This window comes from Mustelus asterias, chromosome 12, assembly GCF_964213995.1.
Source record: "Mustelus asterias chromosome 12, sMusAst1.hap1.1, whole genome shotgun sequence".
Lineage (NCBI taxonomy): Eukaryota > Metazoa > Chordata > Chondrichthyes > Carcharhiniformes > Triakidae > Mustelus > Mustelus asterias.
The window spans coordinates 76,283,664-76,302,206 of NC_135812.1; the positions used below are offsets into that span (position 1 = coordinate 76,283,664).

Consider the following 18,543-nt stretch of genomic DNA (forward strand, 5'->3'; position numbering starts at 1 on the left):
CAATTACAACTGTAATTTAGGAAACACAACATACACTTTGCACAAAGCGAGATCTCACAACATCAATAAGGCATATGGTCAAATAATCTGTTTATAGTGTTGATTAGGGGATATAAATATTGGCCTGAAAAATACTCCTGCTCTTCTTTGAATGAGTACATTGAGATTTTTTACATCCACTGAGTAGATAGAGCCTTGGTCTAGTGTTGCATGTGAATGACAGTACCTGACAGTACCACACTGACTCATGGACTGAACCACAGGTGACACTCAATGGAAAGGAAGTAACTTATGATGTCATGTCATTATTATCACTTCATTTCAATCTGGATGGGAAAGTGCAGTCCACTGTCATTTCCTGATGAAATCTGTTTAACTTTCAATGTCATTGACCAGCTGTCGCACCCCGGTAATGCCATCCTGGTTGGTGGTTGGCTTAGCCCCACCTTCAACGGACCTCTGCCTGGGCACCAAACGACAGAAAGGACCTCCTCACAGGAGAGGTGATAGGAGAGACACAGACCTAAGGGGGAGGGATGTTATGACGACCACAAAGGCTCCTGGGGATCATCAGTAGTCCTACCCGTGGGCTTTGTGGAGTACGAGCTGCCTTATTGAGTGAGCAGGCGCTCGTCCAATGGGAAGCAGCCAATGGGGGGGGGAGTCGGGGGGGGGGGGGGGGGGGGGTTGGTCTAGGTCTGTAATTTGTTGTACTTGGAGTCCTGAGGTGAAGATTATCTGACTGTAAGCCGCGGGAGAGGCCTTTTCCTTTTTGGTTATTGGAAACCGGCGTGTGGCTCAATTACTACATCTCTGCAAAAAAAAGAGGGTAGGTCGGTTGAGCCATTGGAGAACTCCCCTGCTCCTGTGTCATTTGATTGCTGAGTTCCACCAGAACATGTAGATGGGACCTTGCTTTAATTTCTCACCTGAACGCCTAACAATGTAGCTCTCCCTCACTGGAATGAAGCCTTGAATCTATGATTATCTGACTCAGAAACATCAGTACCACTAACTAGGCCAAGCTGACGTTAATAATTAAGTTAAATAACAATAGATGGTTGTAGGATTCACTCTCTAATCACCACAGGGAATTAATTGCAATCTTCAGCACAATTGTATCATGACCATCTTAAATAGATATTTAAATATAACTTGCTGTTACTAGCATAAAGCTGTCCTACCAACTAGAAAAATTGAATTCACTTGCATGTTTGGTGTCTTTTTCATCAATCAGTCAATGACATTCTTGCCTCTGAGTCAGAAGATTGGAAGGTTCAAGCCCTACTCTAGACTTGAATCCATAAACTAGACTGAGTGCCGGTGCAGAACAATTAGGGATCACAGCACTGTCAGAAACAGGGTCAATATGAGAAAGTGCTGCACTGTTGGAGGGTCATTCTAAGGGAGTGCTGCACTATTGGAGGGTCAGTACTAAAGGAGTGCTGCACTGTTGGAGGGTCAGTATTCAAGGACAGTGATTATTAATTCTTTGCTAACCAGATGTGTTCCACAAGGATCAGTGCTGGGACCTCTGTTGTTTGTAACATATATAGATGATTTTGAGGAAAATGTAGGTGGTGTGATTAGTAAATTTGCAGATGATGCAAAAATTGGGGGAGTAGCGGATAGTGAAGAGGATTGTCAGAGGATACTGCAGAATATAAATCGGCTGGAGACCTGGGCCAAAAGATGGCGGATGGAATTTAACACGGACAAATGTGTGGTGATGCGATTTGGAAGATCTACTGCAGAAGGAAAGCATACAGTGAAGCCTTTAGAAATATTAGCATATAGAGGGAACCAGGCATGCAGATCCATAATTTCCTGAAGGTGGCAACACAGGTGGACAAGGTAGTCAAGAAGGCATGTGGCCTTCATCAGTCGGGCATTGAGTATAGGAATGGGAAAATCATGTTGTAGCTGTATGAGACTTTAGGCCGCATTTGGAGTATTGTGCACAATTCTGGTCGCCACACTACCGGAAGGATGTTGATGCATTGGAAAGGGTGCAGAAGAGATTTACCAGGATGTTGCCTGGTTTGGAGGATATGGACTATGAAGAAAAGTTGAACAAACTTGGATTGTTTCCATTGGAGCGTCGGAGGATGAGGGGGGACTTGATGGAGGTTTACAAGATTATGACTGGCTTGGATAGAGTGGATAGTCAGAGTCTTTTTCCCAGGGTTGAAGGGTCAATTACTCGGGAGCATAGGTTGAAAGTGAGAAAGAGGGTGAAAGTTTAAAAGAGATGTAAGGGGCAGGTTTTTCACACAGAGGGTGGTGAATGCCTGGAGCGTGCTGCTGGAGGAGGTGTGGAAGCAGATTCTACAACAACGTTCAAGAGGCATCTGGATAGATACATGAATAGGCAGGGAATAGAGGGATATGGACCATGTAGAGGCAAGAAAATATTATATTAGAGAGGCATCTGTGTCGGCACAGACTTGGTGGGCCGAAGGGCCTGTTCCTGTGCTGTACTGTTCTTTGTTTGTTCTTCTAACCCTGCAGGAGTGTCCTGGTATCTCCAGGGTAAACAAATCTCTAACTTCCTGCTGGGAGAAAAATCATAGGAGACTTTTTAAAAAACTTATTTCTTCCATTTTCTTCTTTTTATTAGTTATTGGCTGACAGACAGAGATCATCCTATCAGTTAATTAAGAGCCTGTCTGCTTACTGACTGGTGCAGGAAAGTAAGGTGCATTGAGGATGGACATGTCAGATGACTAATGGGGGAGGGGGAGGGTGGGAATGTTGGTGCAGGAGGTCATGTGATGAAACTCAGAACATGTAAATGTCCATCCGCCTCACTGGATAACGATCAGCAGGTACCCCCTCTCTGATCCAAGGGTGCTGAGGCCAGTTTTACTGTTCCAACAGCCACCCTGGCTGAGATCAGCAATTTTATCACACATCCAGAAACATACATGGAAATGTCCTGATCTTGTTATCTCAGATACTCACTGGCCAGCATCAGTACGACAGTTGACTATGGTCATTTTAGAGTACTTTGTTCAATAGAGTGCTAATGTTGGGAATTTGTTGCAAGTGGGAAGGTGCTTTTTATTCTTGTGTACCTGACGGACAATCCTGGACCTTGCGTGACCTTGCTGCAGGGACTGGGCCTTCAGCAACGTTTAGCTCCTCCCTTGGTGATACAAGCCCCAGTAGATTGACAGCTCCATCAGAATGCTTAGATTGGCAAATCAGGGCTTCCATGGAGGAGGCAAACAGGGAAGAGTTGGACGCCAGGGAAGGGTGGGGAGAGCTGCAGGGCAGTGAGATGAGGAAAGCCAGAGGGGGGTGGTATGGGGGTGGGAGGGGGGAGAGTGGAGAACCAGAGACGAAGGGGGGGGGGGGGAGAAGGGGGCCAGAGGCCACAGAAGAGAGCCGGCTGCAGGAGGAAGAGAGCTGGAAGCCAAGGCAGAGCCTGAGCTTGTGGGGCTGGGGGGGGGGGGGGGGGGGGCGGTGGGTGGGAGCCAGGCGCCAGTGGGAGAGAACTGGAGGCCTGGAGCGGGAGAGCCAGAGACTGGGGGGATGGGGGTGAAGGGGTGTGTGGGGGAAGGGGTGAGCTGGAGGCCAGGGGAGGAGGCACTGATTTATAGGAGGCACAGGGCTTAATTTATAAGAGTTATTGGGGTTCATTCAGAGCAGTTACTGGGAGTAATTTATAGGCAACAATGAAGATAACTTGCCCTGAGGACTTCCTATAAATTAACCTCATGACCATCTGAGAATTGGGAGGGAATCAGCCTCTGGATGACGACAAGAGGATTGACAGCGGTGTCCACCAACCACAAGCTGCATTTGAGAGGTAATTGACATTGCCCATCAGTAAACCACCAATCAGGAAACCACCAAGGTGGCTGGCAAGTTTGGTTGAGCCATGGCACAGTAGCACAGTGGTTAACACTGCTGTCTCACAGTGCCAGGGAGCCAGGTTTGATTCTGGCCTTGGGTGACTGTGTGGATTTTGCACGTTCTCTCCATGTCTGCATTGGATTCCTCCAGGTCCAAAGATGTGCAGGTTAGGATTGCTAAATTGCCTCTTACTATCCCAGGATGTGTAGGTTTGTTTTATGCATTTGTGGGACATGGTCGTCACTGGCTGGCCAACATTTATTGCCCATCCCTGGTTGCCCTTGAGAAGGTGGTGATGAGCTGCCTTCTTGATACAACTGAGTGGCTTGCTAGGCCATTTCAGAGGGCAGTTGAAAGTCAACCACATTGCTGTGGCTCTGGAGTCACATGTAGGCCAGACCAGATAAGGACCACAGATTTCCTTTTCTAAAGGACATTAGTGAACCAGATGGGTTTTTCTGACAATTGACAATAGTTTTATGGTCTTAATTCCAGATATTTTTTGATTAAATTCAAATTCCACCATCTGTCGTGGTAGGATTTGAACCGGGGTCCCCAGGACATTAGTTGAGTTTCTGGATTAATAGTCTAGCGGTAATACCACTCAACCATTGCCTCCCCATAGGTTTGGTGGATTGGCCATGACAAATGCGCAGGGTTACAGGAGTACAATGGGGGAGATGGGCCTGGGTAAGATTATCTTTTGTCGAGTTGGTACAGACTCGATGGACTGTAGGGATTCTATTGCTTCCTTTCCCATTTGTAGTTCTGGGTACAAACAAAATTTCCCACACATATGGACATTGGCTAGTTTAAAATCCAGCCTTCTGGCTAAAAACGTCTATAGTTGGAGCCCATTAAAATAAGCAAGGCTTTTAAATGGAGGCTGATCTTCCCACACAGCACACACTGAATAGTAAAGTTGGTGCAGGATACAGGATTCTTCCTGGAATCTTGTGACAAATGGAATCAAGGAAAAAGTTTTTCAAGAGAATGAGGCAGAAATGTAATTGAAACAAAAGTCAGAGGTTTGTAACTGCTGTCTTCAATAATTGGATGTTTTAAAAGGATTGCCAACTCCGGCTGCACGTATTTCAGATGTCATCACAGGACCTTCAATTGCACCTCCCCAGACTCCTGCAATTGGTCACCGAACATGTCAATCAACACAGAGTCACGTCTGCCCAGGGCTTTTCAATGTGTTCCAGTTCTGACTTTTGTAATTCTGGTCATCCTGGCATCTCCCCCAAAGGGGTTTTGAATCTTGCACGTTCTCCAATTTGTGAGTGAGAGCCCATTGGCTCCATTAACTATAGCCCAAAGAGAAATTTCTCATAAAAGGGTCTGAGTTGGTGGAATTCTCCAGCCCAGAGAGCTGTGGATGCTCAATCACTGGGTATAGTCAAGACAGAAGTCAATGGATTTAAGAGTACTGAAGGAGTTAAGGGATAGGGGGATAGTGCAGGAAGGTCTCGATGAGGTAGAAGATCAGGCTTGAGCTTGTTGAATGTTGGAACAGGCTCCACTAGCCAAATAGCTATTTATTATGTGGTCAGACTGTCATTGGCACTGTGTCTTATTCTCTGTTAGAGCTCTTCACTCAAAGTGTGATGTGAAATCAGAGACACATTCTCTGCAATGACAGAAGCCATTGAGGAAGCTGGGGAAGAAGTGATTGGATTGGTAGAGAGCACGGGGCGGGCAGCATTGAGCCAGGCTGACAGTATCCGGCGCCGACTGGAACAGAAATGTGGTGAGCTGAGAGAGAAAGAGCAGCAACTGAGAACCTTATCAAAGAGCAATGATCATGTGATGCTAGTGCAGGTAATGACTATACCCAAGTGATAAATACTGAATCTATTCCTATTCATCCGCCCAACAAACAACTGTGCTGAATCAGATCTTATGGAATAAACATGATAACAGCTTTATGACAAAGATCAGTGTGTGTGCACCCAATAAGCAGAGATAAAACCTGCGAGGGTAATCTCCCTATTGGCTCACTGAGTTTATACCCAGTTACCGGACTCACGCCTACCTGTACACACAGACTTTGATCACTGTTTGGTGCTGTGTCAGCTAATGGCAGCTGGGCAACAATAAGAAGCTTCAATAGTCTAGAGTGTCCCAGGTCAAAGAGAGGGAATGCAGTCAGGATTTCTGCACTGCTCCCTTCCAAAAGTGCTTGTGTTTGATGCAAGGCGAGGGGAATGTCGACTTGTTTTCAATTTTGTCAACTACACATATCTTCTCCAGTACCCTCCTCCATTTTCTAGCTTGGTGGGATTGTCTTCATCTAGTTCCATTCTTACTCATAAATCATCACCAGAGAATTTCTAGAAGTGGATTCTCTTCCAGAACCTGCAGCATTACCTTTAGAGTTTGGATTTCTCCTTTCATTGCCCCCTCCTCTTTTTTTTCCTATATGCTGGCCCTCGGTAACATCGGAAGACAGTTTTTGCATGTACGCTGACAACACCCAATGTTCTACTTCACCACCATCTCTTGATCTCTCCAGGACCTCTAATTTGACATGCTTTTTATCCAGCTTCAAATATTGGACAAGCTGGAATTTTCTCCAGTTAAATTTTAAGAAGACTGAAGCCATTGTTTTCAAACCTCACCACAAATGTAATTCTTTAGCCAATGATATGACCCCCTCCCTGGCCATGGTTTCACTTTGATTCAGAGTTCTTGCAATCTATGCATTCTATATGACCGCAAACTAGGTTTCTGTTCCCATATCCTCTCCATCACAAAGATTATTTCCAGCCATGTAAAAAAAAGTCCATCTGCATCACTGCCTCAGCCTGTCTGCTACTGAATGCCTCATCGACACTGATGTTACCTCCAGACTAACCTAGGCCAATGATCTCTGAACCAACTTCCCATTGTTCATCCATAAACTTGAGAGCAGTCAAATCTCTGCTGCTGTAACTTGCACCAATCACCATTCATCAACATTGGCAATCGACACATGAGTGATAAATACTGAATCTATTCCTATTTATTCATTTTCTAATCCAGCATAAAGTTCAAATCCTATGAGTTAAGCATCGTGTAGAAAGTATTAATTGGCAGTGAAGTGCTTTAGGACATTGACAACCTCTCTAAGGTGCTAAATAAATCCAGTGAAATCCGAGGGTGGCATGATGGCACAGTGGTTAGCACTGCTGCCACACAGCACCAGGGGCTCGGGTTCAATACTGGCCTTGGGTACTGTCTATGTGGAGTTTGCACATTCTCCCCGTGTCTGCGTGGGTTTCCTCCGGGTGCTCTGGTTTCCTCCCACAGTCCAAGGACGTGCAGATTAGGTGGATTGGCCAAGGTAAATTGCCCCTTATTGTCCAAAGATATCTAAGTTAGATGGATTAGCCATGGTAAATGTGTGGTGTTACGGGGTTAGGGCAGGGGAGACGGCCTGCTCTTTCCGAGAATTGGTGCAGACTCGATGGGCCAAATGGCCTCCTTTTGCACTGTAGGGATTCTATGATTCTCCACTATTTAGGTTCCTACATTGCACAAGTGAAAGTAGTTGTTGGAGGCCAATGGGGTAGTGCCCCAGACCCGGCTGCTTAATTAATGATCTTCCCTTCGTCACAAGATCAGAAATGAGGACGTTCGCTGATGTTTCCACAATGTTCGGTACCATTTGCAACTCCTCAGGGTAATGGGCTGGATTTTCACTGGGTCAGGATGACACACGAACCCTTTCAAAATGGTGGATAGGTCTCAATTCCGGGATTCCTGATCACATTCTTTCAAGGGTGCAGGTGGTTTGAGTCACAAGCCCACACTCTGCACTCCTGACCCGACCAGCCCTATTGCAGGAATAGGCATGTCCTAGTCCTCCGTAATTTTCATGGAGCTGGGCCAGAGTGTGGAGAATCATAGACTGCATCAAAGGTAAGTTCAAATGGTCCTTCTCATGCCCTCCCCCATGCCTAGATTTGACACCCTCAAAAACACTATGGCCCTTCATGCCTCTATGCCAAGGTCTATCCTTGGCTGAGAGCCCAGAAACCCATTAGCCTGTTGACACATGAGCCCCATGGGAAAGCATTGCTTGATTAACAGCTTTGTCGCTCTGATCTACGCTGTCAATTTCATAATGTTGATTTACATAAGATAAAGAGCTTTCAGATGCTTTTGGTTTCTGCTATTGATACTTTAAAGGGTCTGGGTGGTTGATACTTTCATTGGACAGGAGTAAAAATTAGTTATTTAAGAAAGTGGATAGTTATCAATGAATTACTCTTTGTATAAAATTATGAAAGGCGTAGATAGGGTGAACGGTGGGAAGCTTTTCCCCGGGTCGGTGGTGACGTTCACGAGGGGTCATAGGTTCAAGGTGAAGGGGGAGAGGTTTAACACAGATATCAGAAGGACATATTTTACACAGGGTCGTGGGGGCCTGGAATGTGTTGCCGGGCAAGGTGGTGGAGGCGGACACACTGGGAACGTTTAAGACTTATCTAGACAGCTATATGAACGGAGTGGGAATGGAGGGATACAAAAGAGTGGTCTAGTTTGGACCAGGGAGCGGCGCGGGCTAATTGTTCTTTGTTTCTCGTTTCAAGGCTTCATTCTATGATCATCTTGCTGGTGCCAGTACAGAGCGAGACTGCGGATAGTTGGGAACCTGTCTCGGGGGCAGGGAATTCATATGGTGTTCGTGGAAGTGGAAATGAATAGGGTTGGGAAGCATTTTCTGATCAGGGCCAGTGTGATCTCCTGGACTCGTTTCGATCGCCTCAGGGGGTCGGAGAGGAATTTCCCTGATTTTTTTTCCCCATATTGGCCCTGGGGTTTTCACCTCTCCCTGGAGATCACATGGTCTGGAATGGGGGGGTGGGGGTGAGTTAATAGGTTGTGATGAACAAAGCATCGTAGCTGTGAGGGACAGCTCGGTGGATAGGATATTAGTATGTAGATAGGCTGGAAAATTGGGCGGGGATCCTGGATTCAGGATTCAATCCTGGACCGGGGAGCGGCGCGGGCTTGGAGGGCCGAAGGGCCTGTTCCTGTGCTGTATTGTTCTTTGTTCTTTTAAAAAGCCTTTTTCACATCCTATTGTCACCATAACATTCATTGTTCCAACACAGTATATAGTGGATGAATGTGCATGGAAATGCCATAGCTTGGCATGGGGCATGAGGAGCCATAGAGGTTGTTTGGAGGCCATAACAAGGCATGGAGGCATGAGGTGGCATCGATGGGGCATGGGGAGTGTATGGGGGTGAGGGCTAGAAGGCCCTTCTGTTTTCCTTATAACTTGGACAAAGTCCCACAGCACCAAAGTGGGCCTTTTAAACAGTCCGCCTCTGCACCTAGCAGCTCCTGTGGCTGCCTCTGAACTTCTCCCTGAGTTGGTTGGCCTGACTGCAACTTGTGCCTGCCCACCCCCCCCCACAATGAAATTCCTGTCCTTGCAGGCACTTTCTCCAGAGGTGGGTGGACCAAGCCAGGATTTTTCCCAACTCCATCTACCTGCCTTGAGGATGAGAACACAGCCCAGCAAAACAGAGAGACAGGAGTTATACTGCCGTTGGTACACACAATAACATCAATGAGGTTTTCTTACTTTATTTTATTGAGAATATCATGCAGAAGGGAAAATGACATTGAGTGTCCAATGTTGGTGCAGTATGTTGCACTGAAGATTGACAGAATTAATTGTGGTCCATTTTCAGGATGCTCCCACTGGTTTGGCGGAATGTGTCTTGTCCAATTCTAAGCGAGCCAAAAAAAAAGTAAGTAGATGATATATCAACAGTTTTACAGCACAGCAACAGGGGGAGGCCATTCAGCCCCTCAAGATTATTACTTGGGACAGGAGGAGGCCAATGAGCCCCTCGAGCCTGTTACACAGGAACAGAAGGAGGCCATTCTGCCTCAAGCCTGTTACACGAGAACAGGAGGAGGCCATTCAGTCTCTTGCGCCTGTTACACAGGAAGAGGAGGAGGCCATTCAGCCTGTTGAACCTGTTACACAGGAAGAGGAGGAGGCCATTCAGCCTGTTGAACCTGTTACACAAGAACAGAAGGAGGCCATTCTGCCTCAAGCCTGTTACACAGGAACAGGAGGAGTCCATTATGCTCTCGAACCCTGTTGCACAGGAAGAGGAGGAGTCCATTCAGCCTCTCGAGTCTGTTACACAGGAACAGAAGGAGGCTATTCAGCACCTTGAGCCTGTTTTGCCATTCAATGAGGTCATGGATGATCTGTATCCTAACTCCATCCACCTGTCGTGGCTCCATATCTTGTAATACTCTTGTCTAGCAAACATCTATTGACCTCAGATTAAAAATTATTGACTGCAGCTTCTACTGCTTTCTGTTGGAGAGAGTTCCACACTTCTACGTCCCTTCATATGAAAAAGTGTTTCCCAACTTCTCTCCTGAATGGTTACGCCCCCCTTGTCTTAGACTCCCTCCTCCAGTGGAAAAGGTTTCTATGTATCTACTGTATCAGTCCTTTTCAAAATCCTAAAAACCTCAATCAATGCTCACACAAAAAAGAGAGGCCTGGAGCTTGGACAAGTCAGAGTGAGTAGAGAAATAATAACGAAAGTTCCAAAGAAGAGTCATGTTGGACTCAGAGCATTTACTCTGTTTCTTTCTCCACAGATGTTGCCAGACCTGCTGAGTCTTCCCAACATTTTCTGTTTTTATTTCAGATCTCCAGCATCCTTTTGCCTTTACCATACAGGATACTTTATTTTATTGGCCATGGCCTAGAGTGTAGGAGCAGGAGGTTGTGCTAGAACTGTATAAAACACTAGTTGGGTCACAGCTAGAGTACTGTGTAGAGTTCTGGTCACTGCATTATGAGAATAATATAATGGCACTGGAAAAGCATAGAGGAGATTTACAAGGATGCTGCTGGAAATTAAGAATTTTAGCTTTGAGAAAAATTGGATAGGCTGGGTTTATCTTATTTGAAACAGAGTAGGCCAGCAGGTGATTTCATGGAGATATATAAAGTAATGAGGTGCCTAGAAAAAAGTGGATAGAAAGAACCTACTTCCATTAGTACAGAGGTCAATAACTGGAGACATAGATTAGTGGACGGACTATAGGAGAGTTGAAGACATCTTGTTCACCTAGAGGGTGATGGAGGGTCTGGAACTCACTGCCTGCAAGGTTGGTAGAGGCAGAAATCCTCACTAAATTGAAGTGCTGTAATCTACTGGGCTATTGATCAAGAACTAGAAGGTGGGATTAGACTGAATAATTTTCTCGGCCAGCACAGATATGATGGGCCAAATGGCTTCCTTCCATGCAGTAAATATATCTGTATATTTCCATGATGGCTCACCGTGTCGATTTCCAATCCTCCTGTAGACTGGTAGCTGGAGACCTCAGCAGCCACATGGTCTTCAGAGTCTGTTGCCCACCCTCTAGCATCAGGCACTGGCCAACCCAGGATGTAATAGAGCCTGGAATTAATAGGAAACAGTCATTAGGCTTCAACTGCCCCATCCAACCCTTCAATGAAACTCAGGGAGAGGTCCACAAGCCCATGCTCCAGGATATTCAACATCTTGACTCATTTTAAAGGACGCATTCACTCACAACTTCAACTATTTAATTCAGAATGGATTTGCTTTTATCATTCTGTTCCATAGGAAGAAAGGCAGACAGAGGGAGGGAAAGTAAGAATGAGAGAAAGACAGAGGGAGAGAGGGAGATAGAGGGTGACACAGAGAGACAGACAGAGAGATAAAGGGAGACAAAGAGCTAGAGAGAAACAAGGAGGGAGAGAGAGAGGGAGACAGGGAGAGAGAAAGAAAAAGAGGGAGAGAGAGAAAAAGAAAAAGACCCAGAAAGAGAGTCAGAGAAACGAAGAGACAGGGACAGAGACAGAAACAGGGAGAGATGGGGAGAGGAACAGGCAGAGATGAGGTACAAAGACCAAAGGACAAAGAGGATAGAGCTAGAACAAGTCAGAGTGAGGTCCACAAAGATGGGTTCTGGCTTCGCAGGGACTGGGGCAGCATTTGCGTGGGGCACAAATATCCCATATTTCAATTTAGATAATCTGTGAACTAAAGAATAACTGAAAATAATTGGAGTGGGATGGGCAGGGGAATACCCCAGAGATGGTTACTCTATGGGATCTGTGGTTGGGGCACAGGGTGCTTTATTAACACGTGAGTTTCGTGGTTAGAATACAAGAGCTGTGGTTGGGGTACGGTGTTTTGTGGTTAGGGTACGGTGTTTTATAGAAATCATAGAATCCTACAGTGCAGAAGGAGGCCATTCGGCCCATCAAGTTTGCACCAACCACAATCCCACCCACAGCGTATCCCCGTAACCCCAATCATTTAACCTAGCTAGTCCCCCTGACATTAAGGAGCAATTTAACATGGCCAATTCACCTAACTATTGGAGTGTGAGAGAAAACCGGAGACCTGGAGGAAACCCACACCGACACGGGAGAACATGCAAACTCCGCACAGACAGTGAGCCAAGCTGGGAACCGAACCTCGGTCCCTGGTGCTGTGAGGCAACAGTGCTAACCACTGTGCCACCGTGTTTCGTGGTCAGGGTGTGTAGTTTCGTGGTCAGAGTAAGGTGTTTGTGGTCAGGCTACAGTGTTTTGTAGTTAGGATACGAGACTTGGCTTAAGGATGCTCGATCGATCAATTATGATGTTCCTGTTCTTGCAAATGGGAAACAAATAAATTACATATGGGAATACAGATTAGAAGGTGCTGAACAAACACAGCATCCTGATATTGAATTGGGCAGATCTCAAGGGTGGAAAATGAATTTTGTAGAAACCAATGTCTGTTCTGTCCATTTCTGCTGCCTCCCTTGAATGAATGGGATATGCAGTGAACAACTTTTCAAATCAGTCAGAAGTGTTTTTGGTTTATGATGAGTGACTGGTGAAGCAAATTTTATGGGGGTATTAATCACAAATATTAAATGGTCTTCCATAGAAAGAGAAAATGTCAGGACAGAGGGAGATAATATTGTGTAACTATCCAGTATAACGTGAGATAACAATCACGAACTCAATATGGCACAGAAGGAAGCCACTCAGCCCTTAGAATCCATGCCATTATTTGTAGAACAGTCCAGTCAGTCCTGTTCGCTCTTTCTATCCCTTTAACCTTTTAAATTTATTTCCTTTAACCACCCATACAATTTAAATCATTGATCATTTCTACTTCCACCACCCTCAGAGTTCTAGGTCATTATCATTCGCTATGTAAAAATGTTCTTCCTCACATTCCTCCTTGAAACCCTTGTACAAAACCTTAACTCCATGTCCCTTAGTCCTTGTGCCATCAGTTAATGGGGACAGCCTTTCCTTGTCTATCTTATCTTAACATGTCATAACCTTGTACACCTTCATCAAATTTCCCCTCAATTTGAGGAGAACAACTCCAGCTTCTTCAACATAACCTTGTAGCTTAATTCCCTCATCACAGAATCAAAGAATTGTTCCATAACAGGAGGAGACAATTAGGCCCATTGTGTCTGCACCAGCCTCTAAAGGAGCATCATGACTTAGTGCCATTCCCCTTCCTTTTCCCCATACCCCTGCACATGGTTTCTTTTCAGGTAATCGCCTAATGCCCTCTTCAATGTCTTGATTGAACCTGCCTCCACCACACTTCTAGGCACTGTACTTCAGATCCGAACCATTCGCTGTATGAAAAAGTTTATTCTCACATCACATTTGCTTCTTTTGCAAATCACTAAATCTGTGCCGCTTGTTCTCGATCGTTTTCAAGCAGGGACAGTTTCTCCCTATCTACTCTGTTCGGCCCCTTCATAATTTTGAACACCTCTATCAAATCTCTTCATAGCCGCCTTCTCCCCAAGGAGAAGAGCCCCAACTTCTCCAACCTATCTTCATAACTGAAGTTTCTCATCCCTGGAAACATTCTTGTAAACCTTCTGCACTCTCTTCAAGGCATTCACATCCTTCCTACAGTGTGACTGACGTTCAGAATTGTACACAATATTCCAGCTGGTCTTACTAGTGTCTTGTACAAAGAACAAAGAAAAGTACAGCACAGGAACAGGCCCTCCAAGCCTGTGCCGATCATGCTGCCCTAACTAAATTAAAAAGAACCTTCTGCCCTTACTTGGTCCGTATCCCTCTATTCCCTCCCTATTCATGCACCCATCCAGATACCTGTTAAATGTTGCTACTGTGCCTGCTTCCACCACCTCCTCTGGCAGCGCAATCCAGACACCCACCACTCTGCATGAAAAACTTCCCGTGCACATCTCCCTTAAACTTTCCCCCTCTCACCTTGAACCTGTGCCCCCTTGTTACAGACACTTGCACCCTGGGAAAAGGTCTCTGACTATCCACCCTGTCTATGCCTCTCATCATCTCCCCTCAGCTTCCGTCTGTCCAGTGAAAACAATCCTAGCTTATTCAATCTCTCCTCATAGCCAACACCCTCGAGACCAGGCAACATCCTGGTGAACCTTCTTTGCACTCTCTCCAAAGCTTCCACATCCTTCCAGTAGTGTGGTGACCAGAACTGCTCGCAATATTCCAAATGCACCCTAACCAAGGTTTTATATAGCTACAACATGATTTCCCAACTTTTGTACTCAATGCCCCAGCTGATGATGGCAAGCATGCCATTAGCTTTCTTAATATCCTTGGCCACCTATGTTGCTACTTTTAGGGAACTGTGGACCTGCATGCTTAGATCCCTCTATATGTTAATTTTCCGAAGGGTTCTGCCAGTTACAGTATAATTCACACCTAAATTTGATCCTCTAAAATGCATCACCTCGCATTTGTCTGGATTAAAGTCCATCTGCCATTTCTGTGCCCAAGTCTCCAATCTATCTATATCCTGTTGTACCCTCTGACAATCCCCAGCACTATCAGCAACTCCACCAATCTTCGTGTCATCCACAAACTTACTAATCAGACTCCCTACACCTTCCTCCAGATCATTTATATATACTACAAACAACAGAGGTCCCAGCACTGATCCCTGCAAAACACCATTAACTACAGATCTCCACTCTGAAAAACACCCTTCCACTGCTACTCTCTGTCTTCTATAACCAAGCCAGTCCTGTATCCATCTAGCCAGCCCATGTGATTTTAGTTTTTGTACCAGTCTGCCATATGGGACCTTGTCAAACGCCTTACTAAAGTCCATATAAACTACATCCAAAGCCCTTCCCTCATCAATTATCTTTGTCACCTCTTCAAAAAACTCAAAATTGCTGAGACGTCACCTTCCCTGTACAAAACTGTGCTGCCTGTCACTAACTAATCCTTTTTCTTCCAGATGTGCATATATCCTGTCCTTCAGCATCTTTTCCAGAAACTTCCCCACCACTGACATCAGGCTCACTGGCCTATCTTTTCCTGGATTATCCCTGCTTCCTTTCTTAAACAAGGGAACAACATTGGCTATTCTCCAGTCCTCTGGAACCTCGCCTGCGGTCAAAGAGGATGTGAAGATATCTGTTAAGTTATCTTGACTATCAGTTTTCAACCCTGGGTTCGATTCCCGGCTTGGGTCACTGTCTGTGTGGAGTTTGCACATTCTCCTCGTGTCTGCGTGGGTTTCCTCCGGGTGCTCCGGTTTCCTCCCACAGTCCAAAGATGTGCGGGTTAGGTTGATTGGCCATGCTAAAATTGCCCCTTAGTGTCCTGAGATGCGTAGGTTAGAGGGATTAGTGGGTAAAATATGTAGGGATATGGGGGTAGGGCCTGGGTGGGATTGTGGTCGGTGCAGACTCGATGGGCCGAATGGCCTCTATCTGTGCTGTAGGGATTCTATTCTATTCTATTCCATCCATGATCTGTACCATCTCCACTTCTATTAATGCTTATTAGCATCCTGTTCCTTAGTAAACACCATTATCAAATACTCATTAAGTGCTCAAGCCTTGTCTTGAGCCTCGAAGGATATATCACCATCTTTGTCCCTTCTAAGCTCCACCCCAGCTCTTACTACCTAATTATTATTTATATGTCGGTAGACTTTTGGGTTTCCTTTTACGTTAACTGCCATTCTATCTTCATATTCTCTTTGCCAGTCATATTTTCCTCTTCCCTCTCAACTTATTGTATTTGACCTGGTTCCACGCGAAGAATTAATTTGACAGGTATCATGCTTCCTTTTTTGTTTCATCATATTCTCTATCTCCTTCATTGTCCAATGAGCCCTGGCTTTGGTCCCCTGCCTTTCTCTTTTGTTGGGATGTTCCTGGCCTAAGTCTGAAACATCCCCTCCTTATAGATCACCAGTTAGTTTTATCGTCAAACTTGGGTTCTATTTTGCCCTGTCCAGATCCCCTCTTATTCCACTGAAATTAGCCACTTCCAATTTAGAACTTTAACTTTAGATTATTCCTTGTTCTTTTCATTGCTAGTCTAAACCCCATGATATAATGATCACTCTTGCCTAAATATGCTCATACCCATATAGTGGGAGCTGGCAATTGTGCAACTATCTGTATAGTGGGTGGTAAGGTCTAATGTATTAGGACTGTGGCCAAGACTTCTATTCAGTATTTGGTTTCACTTCATACATTTCGAAGACTAATTTCAATGGGGGCTATTTGAATATGTATTTCTAGCCACTTCTATTGTTAACTTTGATTTCTCTAAAGATGGGGGTATTTAATATGGAGGTTAATTAAAATTGGGGTTAATGTTGAGGTAATTTAATATTCAGGGCATTTAATATTGGGGCTAATTAATATTGAGGCGTGTCTAATATTGGAATTAATTATTGTGGGTAATTGGATTTAACTGTTGGAGGTTAATTGGTTATTCCTTAATATTGGGATAATTGGTATTGGGTTATTTCATGCTGGGATTATTTAATAGTGGGCGGTAATTTTGGTGTTTAATTTGGGGGAGTTGATTGTCATTGGTCAACTAATGTGGAGTTACTTAACATTCAAATTATTTAACAGTAACGTTAATTAAAAATGGAGTTAATTACATTTTTAGTTAATTAATATTGACTGTTTTGCATTTTGCGGGGTCCTGATTGCAGTTACTCCCGGTGTTTTTCGGCTGGTTGTGTCAGCTCCCTGACGTTACCTCCAGCCCACGCTGTCGACATGCTGAATGTTGGCTCTTTGCCGTTGCTCTTGATGCCAATCACTTCGGCTCGTTTGTCGGGTCCAGCCTCTTCCCTCGCCGCCTCCACTGCGGTCATGTACTGGCCCTTCAGCATGAGGTTCCGGGTCTCACGCAGGTAAAAGACGGAGCCCAGGTCGTTCTGCCAGAATCCAGTCATGTTACAACTGCCTGCCTGAGAAAGAAAACAAAGCGAGGAGAGGAGCGGATACAGAGGCCAAATACCCACAGCAGATACCCACAAGGGGGAAAAACACTGGCAGGGGGTAAACAGAGGGACTAGCACAGATAGGGGGCAAATACCCACAATGAGTAAACACTAACAGGGGTTAAACAGATACAGGGGGTAAATAAACATTGAGGAAGGTAAAAGCCAAGTAAACATCATCCACGGGTAATAAATACTGGCAAATACCCACGGGGCATAACACTGACGGGAGGTCGGGGGGAATAGAAATACCCACATGGGGTAAAACATCGACAGAACTCTCACTTTCAGGGGAAACAGCAGGGAACAAAAACCACAACGCCACACTCACTGGGACAAAGACCGACCAAGGTTCGATGACGGTGCAAAACGCGCACTGTGGAACCGAGGGAGTCAGCTTTCCTTTCACATCAAGTACTCACAGAAACAATTCAAAACCTTTCCCCCCACCCTGCCCCTTACGTAACCCCCGACCCAGACTAACACGGGGGCTTACCAAAATTCCAGGGGCGAGAAAAGCCCACAGGGAGAGAGCGAATGCAGAAATGAATCTCGCCATCATGGATGTTAGTGTTGAACACAGCGCCAAAGTTCATTCAGCTCCTTATAGAGCTCCAGAATCTGTACTGGCAGCAAACCAATTCAAATTACATCTGCTGACTCGCAGTTTTTGCTGATTATCTCACTGAAACATTCCCATAGTTTAGGCTGAGTTTAATGATGACTATTTTGTCTGAGTGTGAGACCTTGAATAGAGCATTTCACTGGTATCTTTAGTTGAAAGAATTTGCAGCCCACCATTCGCAGAGCTGACTGGGGTCTTCCACACTCAATCAGCTCCGGCCCCTGAACCCTCAAGACTCCTCTCCCGTGACCTCAATTACACACAGAAAGAGTTTTAACAACACCAGGTTAAAGTCCAACAGGTTTATTTGGTAGCAAATGTCTGTGCGGAGTTTGCACGTTCTCCCTGTGTCTGCGCGAGTTACCTCCAGATGCTCCGGTTTCCCCCCACGTTCCAAAGATATGCAGATTAGATGGACTGACCATGGCAAAATTGTTCCTTAGTGTCCCAAGATGTGTAGGTTACGGAGATTAGCGGGAAAAATACCAAATAAACCTGTTGGACTTTAACCTGGTGTTGTTAAAACTCTTACTGTATTTACCCCAGTCCAATGCTGGCATCTCCACACCTCAATTACACACCCATTCATCACCAATCCTCAGTTTCCCGAGGGTTGCTCTGTGTTACGACTGCTCGATCTCAAATCACATTTACATTGCAGCTTTTTGTCGCAGTCATTAATATCCATTGGGTCTAAATAGATGACCAGTGAGAGGACATGTACATTCGTTCAGCTCACAGACAGGCACA

At 45.3% G+C, this 18,543-nt stretch overlaps 1 protein-coding gene across 1 annotated transcript; it reads right to left on the bottom strand.

Moving 5' to 3' along the window:
- Nucleotides 1–9,431: 9,431 nt before the first annotated feature.
- avd (avidin) lies at nt 9,432–18,148 on the bottom strand. The gene is made up of 4 exons (XM_078225985.1): nt 17,665–18,148; nt 16,922–17,135; nt 11,183–11,303; nt 9,432–9,594 (listed from the first exon to the last, which is right to left on the bottom strand). The coding sequence occupies exons 1-4, from the start codon at nt 17,728–17,730 to the stop codon at nt 9,534–9,536; spliced, it is 462 nt and encodes a 153-aa protein (XP_078082111.1). The 5' UTR covers nt 17,731–18,148; the 3' UTR covers nt 9,432–9,533.
- Between the last annotated feature and the right edge of the window lie 395 nt (nt 18,149–18,543).